Source organism: Eublepharis macularius, chromosome 4 (genome assembly GCF_028583425.1).
Source record: "Eublepharis macularius isolate TG4126 chromosome 4, MPM_Emac_v1.0, whole genome shotgun sequence".
In the NCBI taxonomy this organism is placed as follows: Eukaryota; Metazoa; Chordata; class Lepidosauria; order Squamata; family Eublepharidae; genus Eublepharis; species Eublepharis macularius.
Genome location: NC_072793.1, coordinates 159,993,725 through 160,013,084, shown reverse-complemented (window position 1 = coordinate 160,013,084; position 19,360 = coordinate 159,993,725). Strand labels below are relative to the sequence as shown.

Sequence of the window (19,360 nt, the reverse complement as noted above, 5' to 3'; positions counted from 1 at the left end):
GCCATTTTCTCCAGGTGAACTGATCTCTGTGGCCTGGAGACCAGTTGTAATTCTGGGAGATCTCCAGCTACTACCTGGAGGCTGGCAACCCTAGGTACATGGGTCAGCAAAGATGGAGTCTTCCCCACGTACCCAACATGTAGATGAAAGAGCAATCCCTTGATAGGAGGTCTTGGCTGGTGGGGTGGGTTTGCCAACTTTCCAACTGGTCCCTCTAGCTAGTCCCAGTTGGTCCTGCAGCAAATGCAAGGTGATGTGATTTACCTCAGTACTACAAAAAGCTTCAGCTGCCCACTTCCACACATTAAGTCTCTGTTAACAGGCAAGATATTTCTCACTTTACCAGTGGGAAAGGAACCACTAATACCTGCCTCAGGATTCTCAGTGATCTCACTGGGGCGAAGCTGTGATTTATGGGCTGATCATATGCTAGGCCCCAGTTCAATCCACCTGGTTTTTCCATTTAATTGATCCCATGGAGAAGGGATGGGGGAAAGGTCATTCTCTGCCAGAGACACTGGTAAGCTTTCATTGGTCAGCCTAAGGCAGCTCCATACATTGAATAGACTAGCTGGTATTTTCTTCACATTAATGCGCTTTCAGAATAAAAAAGGTCTGATCTCAGATGCCGACAGGAAGCCGTGGGAAGCCCTGTTGTCTGCAATAGATAATGACAATTCTTTCAGCCTAACTCCCTCCACAGAAGTTCACTCATGTGCTTGGTGCTCTCTGGAATAACTTGGACAAGAGTTATATTTCACCAAAGCTTTTCTTTCAGTTCTGCTCTGCCTACTTACCTCAGCTGGCTTCCTCTTCAGCTCTGGGATTCCCCCACCCAGCTGCAGCAGCAAGCTCCACAGCCAACCAATAGCCCTTTCTGTACACCCTAAGCCTGACTGAGCACATCAAGGGAGAGGAAAGAATTAGTCCTACTTTCACATGGAAGGACTCATAAAGCTTCAGAAAGAAGCCCTCATGCTGGGCAGTTAAAGGCTCTGAACAGCAATGAGGTATGTAAGCAACTGGGAGGTGGAAGGCTTGTGTTGTGGGGAGGGTTGGTGGATGGGATATGGGTGAGGATGTGTTTGGAAGATGAAAAGCAGGGTTAGTTCCCAAGCCTCATTTTTGGTGAGGGGAATCAAGCTTAGCCACATGAATTTGTTACAGAGTACTTCTGAGCACGTGCAGAGTTCTTTTGTCTCTGGCTGTATCCAGTGAGTAAGGTTGCCCACTTTTAAACCAGTCGCTCCAGTTGTCTCTTTAATGTCAGTTTGATGTGTAAGTGGGTGATGTTACTTAACTTCATATCGTGAAAGGTGGCAGCTGCCCATTTCCACTCAGTGAACACCTGTTAAAGGGACAGAGCTTCTTTTTCCGGATGGGTTGGCAACCTGATCAGTGAGCCACAGAACCAAGAGAATTCATGGTCCTCCTCTGGCTCTAGACCAGAGGATGTGACTTTTGAAAGGTGATTTGAGCCCTGACATCTATCTGTATCAGAACCAAAGGAGGGTAGATCGATTGGAATGAGTGACACAGCCCAGTGGCTTGGGGTATTTTCATCCACAAAGCTCCAGACAGCTCTTTCTTCAGTCACTTGCTAAAATGTGCCTACACTAGCCAGACTACTCAGGCACAATACAAATAGCTCTCCTGTGAATCTTTTCATCACCGACAATGTACTTTACAGCAGCATCACTTAATGGTTAGAGTGTTGGACCCTGCGATCTGAGAAGCTTGCTGGGTGGCCTTGGGCCAGTCATTCTTGCTCGCCCTGACTTATTTATGTACTTACTTAGTTCATTTATGCCCCACTTTGTACCACAGTAAGAGCTCAAAGTAGCTTATACCATTCTTCTCTTCTGCATTTTCTCCTCACAAAACCCTGTGAGGGAGCTTGAGTTGACAGTTTGTGTGACTGGCCCAAGGTCACCTAGAGAGCTTCCATGGCACATTGTGAATTTAAACATAGGCTCTCCTAGATCCCAATGTGATACTTTAATCACTACATCAGACAGGCTTTCATGGGGTTGTTGAAAGGATAAAATGGAAGAGGGGGAGAACCATGCGCACTACCCTGAATATGGAAAATTAATTTCCTGAGTTCTTTGACAAGTACTAAATAAATCAAGCCTTAACGTAAATAGCACATAAAAGTTGCTTGAAGGCAGGTTAAACCTCTTATGTGAAAATGACCTAAGAATACCTAAGTCATTATTTGCTCAGCCATGTGCCAATGTACGTAAAATAAAAGTGGTCTCCCTTTCTGGGACAGTTTCAGGTGGGTAGCCATGTTGGTCAGCAGTAGAGCATCTTCAGATACAAGTAGGAAGAAGGAAGTTTGGACTCTCAAAAGCTTAGACCCTGAAAAGTTGTTGGTCTTTAACATGTCACTGGACTCATATTGTGCCTTACTGAGACAGGCCTCTTACCTTAACAACCCAAGCAAAGATTGTGCTCACAGTTACTGAAGTAATGTTTATAAAATTCTTTGAACTCCTGAAACATGCTGCTGCCCAAATATATGAAAATGACCTACTAGCATTGATGGCTTTAAAAGAGGACTGAAAAAAATTCATAGAAGGCAGATCCATCAACAGCTACATGATGGCTAAACAGAACTTCTATGTTCAGAGGCAGTGTACCTCCAAATAGCAGCTGCTGGTATGCTGGTGACTTTGTACTCATTTGTGGCTCCTTGGAGAGAGAGAGAGAGAGAGAGAGAGAGAGAGAGAGAGAGAGAGAGAGAGAGAGAGAGAGAGAGAGCTAGCAACAGGATCCTGGATGAAATGGACCTTTGTTCTGATCTACCAGAAGCCCTTTTCTGTTTGTAGGATGAGTATGCTGTAAAACGTGGAGGTGATAATGTGGAGAGAAAAATGTAGTACTGGGATGATTTTGATTCATGCTTAATTTTTAAAATGAGAAATTTCTGGTTCAAATCTCCCCTGGAAGAAGGGCTGCCAACTGCCTGGAGGGGAAAAAAAGACCTTTAACAGAGGTGAAATTGGATGTGATTGACCTCCATGCCTTGAAAGGCTTTGGTTGTCCATTTCCACACATTGAACCTCTATTAAAGGGGCAGAACATTTTTTCCCCCTAAATCTGTTGGCAACTATGCCTGGAATCTCTGTTGCTTAACTTCCAATGTGCTGGTTGGAGGCTAGCTGTGGTTACTTTGTGGTAAGGGGGACCTCTCAGCACTTCCTCAAAAGGAACAATTCCTTATTGTTAATTCACATACCACAAAAAGTAAGAGTCCCTCACCTATAAGACTAACAAAATTTGTGGTAGGGTATGAGCTTTCATGAGTCACAGCTCACTTCTTCAGATACCTTCAGAAACCTTTCACAAAAAGACAGACAAGGATTTAGGATTAGGCCACAGTACGTCCTGAGCTGAATTGTGTGGGCAGAAGGAGGATCTTGGAAGAAGGAAAAGTAAGAAGTGAATCAATATTTTGACAAGACAAAACATAGGATTGCCAATATGCCTGGAGAAACAGTGTGTTCTCTCTTTAATAGAGGCTTACTCTGTGGAAATGAGTAGCTGAAGCTTTTCATGGCATGGAGGTTAATAACATCACCTGGTTGAAAAGAAAAGTCCCTTCAAGCATCTGTTTGTGGCAGGACATTTTTTTTTGTCTTCAGGCAGCTGGCAAGTTTACATATAACGTTCTTTATGAAGCAGAATAAGTGCAAGAAGAGAGTTAGTAGATAGGGGATGTTATTGGGCTATGAATCACACTAAACAGAAGAAAACCAAGGATATTACCTTTGATGGGGAGGGGGGTGAAAGAGATTTCAGTTTGAGGTGAGGGAGATTCACAACTAAATTCAAAGGGTTCTATTCAAAGTTAAATCAACCCCCCCCCCCCCAACCCAAACCATGGTTATATTTTGTTCATTCCTCAAAAGATAGGTTATCAATACAGGCCAGGTAGTGACTTTTATTTGTAAAGTAAAGAATGGGTATCTTTTTAATGCCAAACTAGAATTGTTATCCGGCATGTAGATGACACCCAGTGCCCTGGCCATAGAAGTATTCTTTAGGTAATGTTCATATGAAACTCACTTCAACTGAGTCACATAGCTGTATTGGCTGTTCTCACTAGCAGCAGCTTTGTGGCATCACAAACCAACAAATGTCTCTCCCGTGAGATTTTTTTAATGTTGGAATGCCAGAGATTCTCTGCATGGACAGCAGACTTGAAACTCATTGTATATTAAACTGATGGGGCAGGGATGACTCTCCTAATGACACGGCTGAAAATCTGACACTCTCCTAATGACACGGCTGAAAATCCCTTTGACTTCCACAGTTTCCCCTCCCCATTTACCATTACCATCAAATAACCAGCCAATCACATCTCTGTTCCTTCCTGCCTCATCGCAGAAATGGGTTTCCCCTGGGGATCTCTCTTTTACTCTCTTTTTGACAGATGAAAATTCCCCCAAGTTATCTGTCAGTGTCATCTTGTGATATAGTGAGTGGAATAAATGTGTGCTCTAACTGGGGAGGAAAAGTCTGCTGTCTCACTACTTAATAGCCAGAAACACTAGGGGAAATCCAAAAGGCTTTGAGCCAGAAGGGGCATCCCAGCTTGGGAATCCCCAAAGCACCACTAGAGGGTGCTGTATGGTATGTTGTTCCGAATCATCATTAATAGAGCAACGTTATTATACTGTGTATGTGGCTGGTGCCATGGTATAAAATGTTCACAGGGTTGCCAACTCTGGATTGGGAAATTCCTGGATACATGGGAGGGGGAACCAGTGGATGGCAGGGTTTGGAGAGGGGAGAGACCTCACCAGGGCATAATGCTATACAGTCCATCCTCCAAAGCAGCCATTTTCTCCACAGAAGTGATCTGGGCACCAGTCATAATTCCGGGAGATCTCCAACTCCACTTGGAGGTTGGCTACCATAAATGTTCATGAGCATTCCACTTATTCAGGAAACAAAGTTGTCACAGTGTCTTTTGCAGCAACATTGTTTGGCACTTAAAAGCAAGACACATTGCTCACTTTAACTTTATCTGAAGCAAAACTGTAAAGAAGCATAAGACTTGCATTTTATTATAATCCTCATCATAACATTTGATTTATATACTGCTCTTCATGACAACTTAACACCCACTTAGAACAGTTTACAAAGTGTGTTATTATTATCCCCACAAGAAAACACCCTGTGAGGTGGGTGGGGCTGAGAGAGCTCTGAGAGAGCTGTGACTGACCCAAGGTCACCCAGCTGGCTTCAAGTGGAGAAGTGAGGAGTAAAACCTGGTTCTCCAGATTAGAGTCCCACTGCTTTTAACCACTACACCAAACTGGCTCTTTGAGAACTGCTAGTTAATTCTCTTCCTGTGTAAGGGTAATCATTTATATTTGTGCAAAGATTATTTGTCAGGACACAACTTTGGGACTCAGTACCTATGTCAATAATTTCAGATGGGTAGCCCTGTTGATCTCCATTAGAACAGTAAAATTTGAGTCCAGTGGTACCTTAAAGACCAACAAGATTCTCAGGGTGTAAACTTTTAAGCGTCAAAGCTCCCTTCATCAGATATCTGACAAAGGGAGCTTTGACTCTTGAAAGCTTAAAACCTGAAGATCTTGGTGGTCTTTAAGGAGCCACTCAAATTTTTCTCTTCCTGAATCTCTGTGTTATCGCTGATAAATCTTAAAAACAGAACATTTTTGATTCGAATTACAAACTGAAACTGGAATTCAGGATGCAGGATCATTATGAGCACCTTCCTTTCTGATGGAAGAGAGGAGAACTCCCGTGGGGGAGGAAGACAGGGTATAAATGCAGTAAGCAAAATTTTAAAATGTATGAGGAAAGGGAAACTTATCGGTTTGGTAGGCATTCAAGTCTCATATGGTTAAGGGATAAGAGTAACTTTATGGGGTAAAATGAAGACCAGGAAGAGAGAGAAAAGCTAACAGTCACAGAGCTCGGAGACAAGGGGCTAAGGGAAGGATTTAATGACTTCAGAAATGGAAGCCTAAGGGAAAGAGAGGTTTAAGGAAAAGGGCAGAGGTAGGAACTGAGGCAGAAAAAAGGTTAATTAGAAGGGGAGCGCTGAAGAACTCCAACATGGCTTCAGGTCAAAAGAGCTGTATGCTGGATTGTGGGGAGACAGGGTTGCTGGCAGTAGCAGGTGCTGGACTTCTCCCAGAATTACAACTGATCTCCATACTACAGAGGTCTACATCTGGAGAAAAAGGCAGCTTCAGAATGGTGGGCTGTATGGCATCACATTCCAGCTGAGCTCTCTGTCCTCTCTAAACTCTGCCCATCCCCATCTTCAGAAATTTCTCCACCTGGATTTCCAGAAATTTCTCAACCTGGAGTTTAGCAGGAGGACTGGGGGCAGTGAGTGACATCAGTTACATCATGATGTCACAGGAAAACCTGTCTAGAGTAGTTCTAGGAATGACCGGAAACTCTATAGTAAAATTCTATGGTAAAACCATAGAGTTTTCAATGATTCCTAGAGCTACTCACAATCAGTTCCAGGTTTCCCCCCAAGTGACATTGTGGTGTAGCAACTATCAATTTTAAATAAAATTCTCCTGCTACCACTCAGAGTGGTAACTGGCAAATGAAGCTGCTGATGGGAGGCCTCCTGCCATAGCGCGAGTCCTGTCATTCCTACCTGGAGCTGGCAACTCTAACTGTACCTTTAAGGTATTTTGCATTGTGACTTGGCAATTCTAAAGTGGAAGGAGAGGCCAAGGTAGACAACTAATAGGAAGGCTGGGGGGTGACAGAAGGGTTTGTGTGGGTGTCATCACCAACATAGCTACGTTACTTCTGAATACATCCGAGAAATGGCAATGCCACTTCCTGTCAGCAATATTGTCATAGTGGGAGGCCTGGCAAGCCTATGGAGGGGCTACCAGGGGCCAAGAGGAAACGGGGGGGGGAGGGTTGCTTTCACTTAAGCACATTTGGTGTGCCAAGCATTTTCCACCATTCATTTGACCTCAATTACCAATTATGACAGAAGTTCTTGTTTTAACAATGAGGAACTGAGAGAGAACATAACTGCCTAGCAAGCCACCCTGCAAGCAAGCACGCGGCTAAGGTGGAACGGGAACCCACATCATAGAGATACAAGCCCAGCCCTGTAGCTGCTCTATTTTTAGCAGAGCAGGGCATTTCAAGAACCACTAAAGAATGGGACGCAGCTCCATTACAACCAGTCTTGGTGCTTCTGCTATTAACCTTAATTATCCATGCAAGGCATATTTGACTTTCGCCATACAAATACAGGGCTAGAGTTATGACCCCATCCTCTGTTCACCAAACCCCATGTCCAATGGCCAGCTTTCAAGTTAATAGTGGACACGCAAGCAGTTTGTTACTGTGTGCATAAGTGCCGTCAAGTTGCAGCCACCTTATGGCAACACCTCATGGGATTTTCAAGGCAAGAAACATTAACAGGTGGTTTGCCATTGCCTGCCTCTGCAACCCTGGACTTCTTTGGACGTCTCTCATTCAAATACTAACCTCAGCTGACATTGCTTAGCTTTTGAAATCTGAGGAGATCAGGCTAGCCTGAGCCAATCTTATTTGATCTAGATAGCCCAGGTGAGCCTGATCTCATCAGATCTCAGAAGATCAGCAGGGTCAGCCTTGGTTAGTAATTGGATTGGAGACCTCCAAGGAAGACCAGGGTTGCAAAGGCAGGCAATGGCAAACTGCCCCTGTTAGTGTCTTACCAAGAAAACCCCTCCAGGGGTCTCCATAAGTCAGCAATGACTTGAGGGCACTCACCACCACCAAACAGCATTTCCAGTTGTCGATCTTTTTTCCCTCCGACTTGCAGCTGTAGTGACGTGTCCAATCCTGAATATCTGAAGGAGAACAGAATGCAGTCCCTCAACCATTTTGACCAGGTGGGTTAGAAGCAGCAGCTTGTATTTGTCTGCCTCCCTAGAGCTCCTAAAACCATAGTTGTTAACCTTCGTTGACATGGTTTACTGTTCAGGAAGGACCCACTTGCACTATCTTTTGAGATTCGCATGCAGCTTTAATTTAAATTGCAGGAATCTCACATCTGTTAACACCACGCAAGTTCATATCCTATTTCCCCATTTACTATTTGTAAATATACACCATTATTGAGCAGTAGGCTGTCTATTACATAGCTATCTAGCCTCCAGTTCCAGCTAACCCTGTTCTTCCTCCCCACTCAATTCCCCTGTGAGAGGGTCCTGGCCCACAGAACTACAACCCTAAAATGTGCAATATTTCATCAAGAAAACTCCACTGTAAGAGGTGACCCCTTTTCTTAACCCTTGGCTGTGCCTGAGTGTGCTAACTCTGTGCCTGTGGTGCTAACTCTGCCATGGGCTAGTTGGAAACGCCCTATTACTCTGAGGTGGTGCTGCATTGCAGGTTAGCCTTCCCTATCAGTCTACGCCTGGTGGGACACCGGAAGAAAACATGGCGTCTCAGCAGCATCCCCGCCTGCTTGAGGCATTGCAGCAGTTAGCAGATTTGGACTTCCCGCTGGACAAGCTGTGGGAGAGGCTGATGGCTGGCCTCCCTCTGAAGCAGAAAGTGGAGGAGCTTGAAACTCAGCAGAAGACCTTGGAGAACATTGTGTCGGTTCTGAGTCGGGAGCTGGGCAGAAGAGATGCGGCCCCTGCAGATACCCTTGGGGAGGCCATGGCCAGGATTCTCTATCTTGAAGAAAAGGTAAGATATTGGCCCTGCTTCTGTGAGGAGTGAGAAGTTACAGAAGTAGCACTTACCTGGGTTGGCTTCATTGGGAGAAGACTGGTAGCATTGCCAACTTCCAGGCGGGGTCTGGAGATCTCCCAGAATTAAACTGTTCTTCAGACTACAGAGATAAGTTCCCCTGAAGAAAATGGCTGCTTTGGAGGGTAAACTCCCCTCCCCAAGCCGCACCTTCCCTATACTTCACTCCCAAATCTCCAAAAAAAATTTAATGTTGTTTTTGTAACATTTCTTACAAAATGTATGTTGTTTTTGTAACATTTAGCTTTATTTACAAATCTACTAATAGGAGGTGAGCCTACTGGCTTACAGGTGGCCAGAAATGGGATAAACATGTTGCAAGGGTCACTCTAGGAATCCTTGCAACCAGCAGGAGACACTGGGGGTGGGAGTGCTGACAACAAAATTGGCATTGTGAGGATGCTGCAAACACTTCTGGCATTAACGTGGAAGTTCTGTCACCACATTGGGACAATGCTATAGAATTCACCAGTTTCAGGCGAATTCTACAGCATTGCTCCAAAGCAGTGACATCACTTCCGGGTATGTGCTGGAAGTGACAACGCAGCATAGGTGCAATGCTGATGTCCCCCCTCGCGCGCACACACACACACATATTTTTCTTCCACTGCCCTGTAGACTCTCGCAATATATGTATCACTTGTACACTCTGAAACTTGAGGAAATTGTTTCTTGAGTGGTAGAGACAGCATATAATCGCAGTTAGGGTGTTGGACCAGGAATGGGGGTACCAGGGTTCAAATGCACATTCTGCCATAAAGATCATTGGGTGACTTTGGGTAAGTCAGTCTCTCTCAACTTGGCTTACCTCTGAGTATTAGATAATAGAAATGGGGGACCCACAAGGATTTGGGAAGGCAAATCATTTCCCGCTCTCCCACTATTTAATCTTTCGCTTCCTTGAATGTCCCCATAGCTTGACCCCTTTTCCTGCTTCTCTCCTTCCTACCCACTAGCCAATCTACCTTTATCTGCTCCTGTCTTCAGCTTTCCTTCCTTCCCTCCCACTGGCAGCATCTATCCAGGAAAACTATGGTCAGGTTCTATGGTGCCAGTTGCTGGGCTGGACAAAGCCCGGTTTTGTGGTACTGGCCAGGTGGGGCTCTGTTACACAGTGGGGGAACCTGCAAGAATTTGTGGGAGCACTTCACTTTTCCTTGTATCTATCTTTCAACACGATTTCTCCTTTCCCTCCTCCTGGCAGCCACAATATCCTCAAATTATCTGCTTCTTTCTCTCCTTCCTACCCACTCACTAACTAAACTTTTATCTGTCCATCCATCTTCAGCTATATATTTACATTTATACACTGCTTTTCTGCACAATAGGAATCCAAAGCAACTTACATCATTCTCCTCTCACCCATTTGATCCTTACAATTGTGCGGTAGGTTAGGCTTAGAGAATGTGATTGGCCCAAAGTCACCCAGTGAACTTCCACAGAAAAGTGATCCTAATCAGAAACTGTAACCACTACACATACTGTTAAACAGTAGCAAGCTGGATAAGTTGTGTGGTAGCAAGTCACCCAGGCTTGCTGCTGGGCCTGGCCCCAATGAGTCCTCCCTCAAAGGCCAAAATAGCCCTGAAAAGGGTTCTGCCCCTTCCCCCAGCCTTCCTGACAGAAACCAAGATTCGAAGGCTAGCAATACTGTGGTTGCCTAGCAATGGCCACTGAGGATATTATTTTCTTAAAACTGCAGGCACTGCTTCTATTATTCTGAAAGTTTAAAAAAACAATGTTTTGTTTGTTTTTGATTTGTTTTTTCTGAAATCTTGAGGCTTTTCTTACATTTGTAGAAAAATCTGTCCAGTCTGTCCATGGCCTCAGTCTCTAGATTTAAGTATCCACTGAGAGAGCCGCATTGAGAATTAGATATATTGATGATTTGGTGTGGTCTTAATCCAATGTGTCTCTACCCCACCTTTGTTATTGCATGATAAAAGGAGAATAAAGGGAAAAGAAAGGCCTTTTGGACATGAGAAGGTGCTGTGACTCAATTGTATGACATATGCTTGGTGTGCACAAGATTGCAGGTTCAATCCCTGCCATTTCCTGTTGAAAAAGACTGTCTACTCGTTAGGAAAGATTTTTTTTTGTCTGAAACTCTGTAGAACTTCTGCCAGCTAAGGACATCTATTTTAAAATCATATGAACAAGTCATCTTATAATGTGAAACCAGTATTGTCTCCTGATTGGCAATAACTCTTCAAGGGCTTAGGCAAAGAAAAGTTCTTTCTTGACACCAGTTGCTTAAGATCTTTTCAGTGGAAATGCTGAGGATTGAACTTGGAACCTTCTGCAAAGCTAGTGCAATACCCCTGAGTCATGAACCTTCAGTTGACGATGGTCTGAGTAGCTAAGGTAGCTTCGTATGGCATATGAAGCCAATAAGGTTGCAGCTCCTTCCTATGGGGAAGGGAATTCGTTTACCATAATGCTCTGCTCATCTCTGCTCCAATGTTACAGCTGTTTCTTTTCCCCTCTCCCTGTCTGTGCGCTTCCTCCAGGTAGAACATCAAGACTCGCTCTTGGCCATGAAAGATGTCATGATCAGTAACTTAGTGGCTCGGATCCATACCCTGGAACAAACGACATATGACGGATGCTTCCTCTGGAAGATCTCAGACGTGGGGCTCAGAACTCAGGAGGCACTAACGAATAAAAGGCCTGCTCTTTACTCCCCCTGTGAGTGACCATCAGCCTGGGATGGGGGTGAGGGACAGGAAATGGGGAGGCTTTGGCAACACCTTCTTACCACATGCTCATCAGAGTGCATTCACTAGCTTATCTTCCTGAACTGGGCCCGAGATTGTATGTTCAAAAGTAGGGATGTCGCTGAATTTCATGGCCCTAAGGTTTTGTTTAGAAAGTTCTGGTTTCTATTGTGGTTCCTCCTCCCACTGGACAAAACAATTATTGACTTTTCCCCTCCTCCAAACATACTAACAAAATTCAATAGAACGATTACTGCTAAAACCAATCCCTGTCTTTATGTCAGCTGTTTAAAAAGAAACAAGGCAGGAATACTGTTAACAGGGGAAAAAACAGATGGATTGGGTAGGTGGACCCTTCAGTGAGAAAGTAAAGAAGACCCACAACTAGGGTTGCCAAATCTGGGATGGGAAATTGCTGAAGATTTGGGGGTGGAGCCTGTGGTGGCAGGATTGGGGAGGGCAGGGGTCTTGGGGGGGGGTATAATGTCGTAGAGTCCAGCCTCTAAAGCAGCCATTTTCATCAGGAGAGCAGAATTCTGTTGTCTGGACATCTTTTGTAATGCCAGGAGACTTCTAGGCACCACCTGGATGTTGGCAACTCTGCCCACAAAGCTCTGTTTTATGTACATCAAGGAGAAAAAAAGACCGCTCCCAAACCTAATCAAGTTTATTTGTGATAGGTCCCCAAATACTCTACCAGCAGCTGTTGCAGCCTGATCCTCAGTCTTTGATTATTGCTTCAGACTCATTTCAGATTTCTTGCGGGGAAATCAGGATTTCTTTAAAAATATACTAACATCCCTGAAGTCACAAAACTTTACATAGGGAAAGGGTGAAAAATGGCTGGGGGGAGCCACTTGTTTGGTTTCTAGATGTCATGATGCCCACATCACCTCTGCTTGGTATGACTGCTTTCCCCAAGGCTGACCCAGCCTAGGAGACAGTGCCAGATGAGGAGCAGGTGGGGTAAACCCCACTGACTGCCCTGACAGCTAAGACAAGCCCTATGACTCCTACTGGGGTTGCCAGCCTCCACGTAGTGGCTGGAAATCTCCCGGAATTACAACTGGTCTCCAGGCCACAGAGATCAGTTCACCTGGAGAAAATGGCTACTTTGGGAGGGTGGACACTATGGAATTATGCCATGCCACAGTCCTTTCCCTCCCCAAGCCTCACTTTCTCCAGGTTTCACCCCCCTGGATCTCCAGGAATTTCCCAACTTGGAGCTAACTCCTACTAAATGAAGTAGGAAGAAACAGAAAGATAAGAAAACAAGAAGAAAGAAAAAATGGGGGTGGGTGGGGAATATCCTTAGGCTCTGTTGGCCACAGCCAGCTTGGGGGAGCTCCATCACAACCCTGTCTCTTTCTCCCATTCTGGGAAGCTGGAATTCCTCACAAGTGGAAAAGATGCCCGTCACTAGCTGAGCCATTTCTCCTCCCACAGCACATGGAATTCCCTTGTGCCTCTACCAGAGAATTTGTCCCATCACTCTAAGCCTCTTCTGAAGTCAATATGTTCAAGGGGACAGAAGGTGCCGTGTCATGAATAGAGATGGGCACGAACCGAAATATGAACCAAAATTAAGCATGAACCAGGCTGGTTCGTGGTTTGAGAACTGCGGTTCATCAGATCCCATTTCTGATGAACTGCCACGAACTTTAGGCTGGTTCGTTTGGTTTGTTTTTTGGTTCATGACTGCAGACAGCCTGGTGCCAATCAATCAGTTTCCTAGGCAACAGGGGATGGACTTCCTGCAGACCTTCTGCTGACCTGGAAGTGACCTTCTGCTGGCCTGGAAGTGATGTTTTTCTGACCTGGATGTGACTTTTCACGAACAAAATGAACCAGTTCATGGACCGGGTCAGGTTCGTGAAAGTTCGTGGTTTGTGAAATTTGACGAACCACGAACTGCATAGTTCGGTTTTTTTCCGGTTCGTGCCCATCTCTAGTCATGAACACTTCAAGGAATACACAGCTACATTCGCTCTCAAACAAACATGCTTGAGGGAGGGACAGCATTATGACACATGAAGAACTGAAAAAGAAAGGGAAGAGGGGAGCTAACGGCCTATCTGTGCCCTTCCTGTTCTCAAAATTTCCAAAGCGCTCAGAGGCTCAATCAAATTGGAGAACCTATCCACCCCACCCCCACCCCTGATGATTACTTTCATCTCCAGACAATTGTTTTATCTTTAAGGTGTTATAAGACTCTTGTTTATCCCCAAGAAGAGCATAGTGACTGCAATATTATTAGTGTCTATATAGTACCCTATTTAGCAGTAGGGCTGCCAACTTCCAGGTGGGGTCTGGAGATCTCCTAGAATTACAACTGATCTCTAGACCTCACCCGGAGGAAATGGCTGCTTTGGAAGGTGAACTTTATGGCATTATACCTTGCTGAGATAGATCCCCTTCCCTCCCTAGGCTCCACCCTAAAATCTCCAGGAATTTACCATCCAAGAGTTGGCAACCCTATCTAGGATTGCACCATGACCTCTTAGTGGAATCTAGTGAATTTAGGCTTATCAACTTCCAGGTAGGCCTGGAGATCTGAATTTACAACTGATCTCCAGACTACAGGGATCCGTTCTCCTGCAGAAAATGGCTGCTTTGAAGGGTGAGCTGTACGGCATTATTACCCAGCTGAAGTCTCTCCCCTCTCCAAACTCCACCATCCACAGGCTTCACTTCCAAATCTCCAGGAAATTCCCAACCCAGAGTCGGAAACCTTACGTGAGTTTGCGGCAGAGGTTTTCAACCACAGTCTGCCGGGTTCACAGTTCAGCCTCTGCTCCACTGTGCTATAATATACTACACAGGCAGCATATGAACAGTAGACCAACAACCAGGCAGAGAGAAAAATACAGAGTCTCTTGCCTCAGCCAACAGCTGGTCATCCTGCCATAAAGCAATTAAGTTCTGCAGGGGACAATTTTGAGCAGCTAGGAGCTGATGGCTATATTAGGGGGCGTTCGCTTCCATCATACATCTTTCATGAGGCTGGAAAAACATTTCAAATTCCTAATTTGCCAGAGTTACATTTTTTACAACACAGAGCCCAGATTCCTAGGATATTTTCCCCCCAGCAGTGTTCATTTCATAGAACTAACTAGTTTTAAAGTCAGTTTAAATCCCTCAGCTCCCCCAAGCAGCCCTCTGGATTTTATTTCTGTCCAAGGGTAAGGGTAGCTAGCATAATTTTTAATTGCTTCGAATTACTGATCCTTAGGAAGCAGAGCTGCCCATGTCAGTTTAAATGGATTTTGCTAAAGGAGCACTGAAGTCACAAACAAGAGATTGAGGCAGGAGGAAGAGCACATGACTTCCTCAACTGATATACTTCCATACCTCTCCCTAATAATAATGTCTTAGGAAAGATGAAGCAAAATGTCATGTCGTTGTGCTCATTTCTCACTGAACCCCATTCCTTCCATACTTCCTTGGCTGCTAGTTCTATCTGAGATAGTTCTCCCCTCGATATTTTTATCTTTACAACAATCCTATCAGGTAGGATAAGCTGGGAGAAACTGAGCAGGGTTTTGAAAGTGGGTTTCCCCCTTTCCTTGCTGCTTATATTACTCCTCATTGGCTATTTACAAGTTACATATCTTCTTTCAGAGCATTACTGTGTGTAGGTATGGGAAAAGGGTAAGGGATCGTGGCAGTTGAGATGCCGTGTTCCCTGTCAGAGACAGATCTCCTGCCAGTGCTGCCCACAGCCGCTCAGAAGACAGAAAATGGCCAGTGAAAGGGGGGGGGTTGACACCACCAACGTGATGACACAACTTCCGGCAAGACAAAGAAGTGATGTCATCGCATCAAGTGATGCTCTAGTTCTAATCTATGGTTAAATTATAGAGTTTGGGACAAATGCTAGAAGAGCCCTGTGCGATTGAGGTCACACAAGAAATGACATCACTGCACCAATCCCAATCCCACCCCCACCTTTTCACCTCCCCATCTCCCACAGGCTGCATGGCACCTATGCATTTCCTACAATGCCTAATTTGGACCTTCTGCTGTGATTCATGGGCCTTTTTTGCCTGGGCGGTTTATGCTGTGTTTGACCCCATACCTCTTCAGGTTGTCTTCCGAATTCTGGACAATTAACTTCCCCTTCAGATTTCAATGCGGCGTTTCAAGGGTTCTCTTCCGAGTTTTCTCCCCGCACAGGCAGAACACTTGGATGAGAACCCTTGAAACGCCTCATTGAAATCTGGAGGAGGAATTAATCAGCTGGAATTCGGAAGAAAACCGAGGCAGTAGGGGGCCAGAGGCAGCAAAAATTACCTGTGCAAAAAAGGCCACGGTCTCCTTGGAACAGGATACTAATATAACTTGTCCACTAGAGGGCATCATTACACATCTTTTTTAAAAAAAAAATGCCATCTGTTCTTTTTCTATTCACTTAAAGGTTTTTACACCAGCCGCTACGGATACAAACTCCGTCTCAAACTCTTCTTGAATGGAGATGGGATAGGCACCAGGACCCACCTCTCTCTTTTCCTGGTTGTGATGAAAGGGGAATATGACTTCCAGCTCAAGTGGCCTTTCCAGCATAAGGTACGGGGAGATGGGATCAGAAGAGATGGGACCTTTCCCCCATTTATTTATTTCCATTATTTATTGTCCACCTTACCCATGGAGACTCAAAGCAGATGACACAGTGTGAGCCATTACCATTACATTCAGTATCAAAAGACATTTCAATAAACGTTTCATTTATATATGTATATTTGCAAAGATTTAAAAACCAGCAGAAATCCAATACAGAGCTGAAGAAATGTTGAACGAGAGTGCAAGCAATTCTGTAACGGACATATTAAACAACACAGGAACTACCCTGTAGGATCATACATTTAGCAACAGTAGTGAAGTCCATGGTCCCTCAATATTTACAGCAAAAGTAATAATAGTGTCAGTGCGTATCCTATTCCTGAATACTGGCTCTTATTCTAGGATTCCTGAAGCTGATGGAATGTGGGGCTATTTCTGAGCTGTTCAGAGCAGGGGTAGGCAGAAGTTAAGACTGCATCCCCAAAGTGGACCATCTAACCAGTATTCCAGTACACCAATTTTGCCTGCTGGTTGCTTGGATTCTTGCAAAGAAGACTGGGTTGGGCAGAGCTAGTCCCTAACCAAGCGCACCTACCCCAGATTAGCTACCCCATACTTGTTGAGAGATCCTGATTAGGCATTCCTGCTCTGTACATTGAAAGACACTCTCAGGGAACGGCACCATTTTAAAGACACCACCAAAAATGTTGTGCAAGGCTGAAAGTGGCTACATCTCCTCCATCTGAAAGAGATAGAAAGACCATAGTACTTTACCGGTCGGAGATGCCAGATTCATTTTCTTGGAATCTCTTTGAGAGGTACTGTTGGTCAAGTCGCGTGGAGCCAGGAGGGCCAGAGGTTATTGTTGCTTTCCTTTTTGAGACAGTGCAAGAGCACCCAGTGAGATTCTGGCACAGCTGGGAGTTCAAACTAGAGCTACATCCACACATCATTGGATACTGCTGTATTGTTGCGGAGTAACAGTCATTCACGACAGGAGACCCCTGTGTGCAGCGCAATGTCCAGAGATGTGTGGATGCAGATCAGCTCTCCTGCATCCAGCTCAAGGGCTCAGTTGAAGAGCAAGATCCAGGTTCAGTGGCACCTTAAATTGCAACTCGGTTTTCAAGGTACGAACTTTCAAGAGTCAAAGCTCCCTTTGTCAAATAGGCCCAGTTGGCATGCTTAACCTGCCATCCTTGATTGAAGGTCCAGACAGACATCCCTCTTCTAAACACCCAACGAGGCGGCTATTCTGCTTAGAGGCCTGGCAAGTCCAAAGAGACCCAGTACATGCAACTTGGCTTTGTTGAGGGGGGAAAGACTTGCACAAATCAGACTCCTGCTTGGGGCATCTGCTTCACATGTTATATTATGTACATGGTGGAGAGAAGGGGCTGGCTGTGGGTCCATGGATCCCGCAATCCATGAATTCAAGGATCATGCAGGATTGTTCCAGTTCTCCTCTCCCCAAGTAGTTCGTTCTGATCCTGGGAAGGTTGACTGCTAGGGGTGCAGAATTCATGTGAACTAATAGCTGTCGGGGGATGAGTGCTGAGAAAGAGGAAGGGGGTGAAATCGCCCTCTTCTACCCATCAGGAGAACTCCATTGACAGAAGGGTAATCTCACCCCTTCCGCAATGCAACCCAAAAAATCGCAGTGCTATCGGTTCACACACGGCCCATGTCCCTAGAAATCAACTTTCTCAGGGCCAGAAAGAACTACTACAGGGCGGAGAGTGAAGGAAACTCCAATGACCATCAGCAACTTCTTCTAACAGACGGTTACATCCAGGGTCCTCTCTTGCATCCAATGCAAGGGCTCCATTCCTGGTGTTCCTGGAGTTAAAATCATATTGATAGTTAAATATTTGTCTTTTATAGTGTAGATAATGCATTTGGGTCTCCTCTCTGACCAGGTCACCTTCACCCTTCTGGACCAAGTCAACAAACATCACGTTTCCACCTCCTTCCGTCCCTTGCAGACGTCCTCCTCCTTCCAGCGCCCCATGAGTGAAAACAACGTGGCCAGTGGTCTTCCGGAGTTTTTCCCGTTGAACTTACTCCATGCTTCAGGGGCCACCTATATCTGTAATAATACTTTAGCATTTCAAGCTGTGATAGACACAAAGGCTTAGACTTTGGAGGAATGCTCACCCCACTCAACTGGAGAGTGTACTACCCAACAACTGTTACTCTGACATGTTACTAGAGAGATCAAGCTGTCTACCTAAAAGCTGTATTCTTGAACATCTTTTCTCAGAATAAGCACAACTGAAGAAGGGAAACTTCAAGCTTTTCCAAGATGGTGACCTTGCAGCGACTTGTTAGATACCAGATTTCTTTTTTTTTATTTCAAAATATATTAAGTTTGTATAAACTTTCTAACTTATTGAAATTGTCATGTACAGGCATAGCGTTCTTTGTTCCTTCGGTGTGCATTTTGTTTCACAGCATTCCAAATATTCTGTTTAGCACGTTTTTATCCTGCTCGACCATCCTCCAAAGAGCAGAGTGGCACACATGGTTTTCTCATATTCTCTACGCGATCCAGTTACGTGAGTTGCACTGAGTGGCTGAAGATCACCCAGTGAGCTCCCATGGTTGAACAAGGATTTGATTTCAGGAACAAGAAAACAGCAGGAGGAAAGGAAGGATAGGTATGAATTTATGGTTGCTTAAGAGATGCTAGATTAGACCAATGGTCCACATAGTCTAGCGTCCTGTCTCACGCAGTGGCCAACCAGTTGCTTTGGAGGGCCAATAAATAGGGCATATTGGCCAACACCTTCTCCTGATGTTGCCTCCTGAAGTGGCCTTCAGAGGTTTACTGTCTCTGGCCATGGAAAATTCCTTTATTCACCATAGCTAGTAGCCACTAATGGAATTTTCCTCCATGAATCTTTATATTTCTCTTTTAAAACCATCTATGCTGGTGGCCATCACTACATCCTCTGGCAGCAAATGGCACAACTCATTAATCACTGAATAAAGTAGTACATCCTTTTGTGAGTTGTGAATGTGTTGCCCAGCAACTTCATTGGGATTGTTTCTAGGATGGTGTGAAAAAAGTTGCAGCAAGGGGAGCTTTCTCCCCTCCATGCGGCACCAGCAAACAGGCACAGTGTCTGTTAATTATAGACATTTCATAAGGTCAATAGTTACTTTCCACCTCCCCACAACTCCTCCACAACAGTTTTGTTTTCTTACGTAAGGTAGCTGGTAAAAAAATCTCAGCTGCTGCTCTGCAGTTGGTCTTCTAAGAGGAAGGTCTTCTGAATCTTACCTTTCCCAAGAGAAGTTTT

The 19,360-nt window shown here is 44.9% G+C and overlaps 1 protein-coding gene across 1 annotated transcript; it reads left to right on the top strand.

Moving 5' to 3' along the window:
• Positions 1-916: 916 nt before the first annotated feature.
• On the top strand, positions 917-18,469 carry LOC129328932 (TNF receptor-associated factor 1-like). The gene is made up of 6 exons (XM_054978264.1): positions 917-1,010; positions 7,841-7,910; positions 8,413-8,715; positions 11,289-11,466; positions 15,913-16,061; positions 17,975-18,469. Exons 1-6 carry the CDS (start codon positions 1,006-1,008, stop codon positions 18,191-18,193), a joined length of 924 nt encoding a protein of 307 aa, XP_054834239.1. The 5' UTR covers positions 917-1,005; the 3' UTR covers positions 18,194-18,469.
• Positions 18,470-19,360: the final 891 nt, after the last annotated feature.

Coding starts and splice junctions, on each gene's coding strand:
- LOC129328932 (XM_054978264.1), top strand. Junction 11,467..15,912: donor GCCTGCTCTTTACTCCCCCT/GTGAGTGACCAT, acceptor ATTCACTTAAAG/GTTTTTACACCAGCCGCTAC. Junction 16,062..17,974: donor AGTGGCCTTTCCAGCATAAG/GTACGGGGAGAT, acceptor CTCTCTGACCAG/GTCACCTTCACCCTTCTGGA.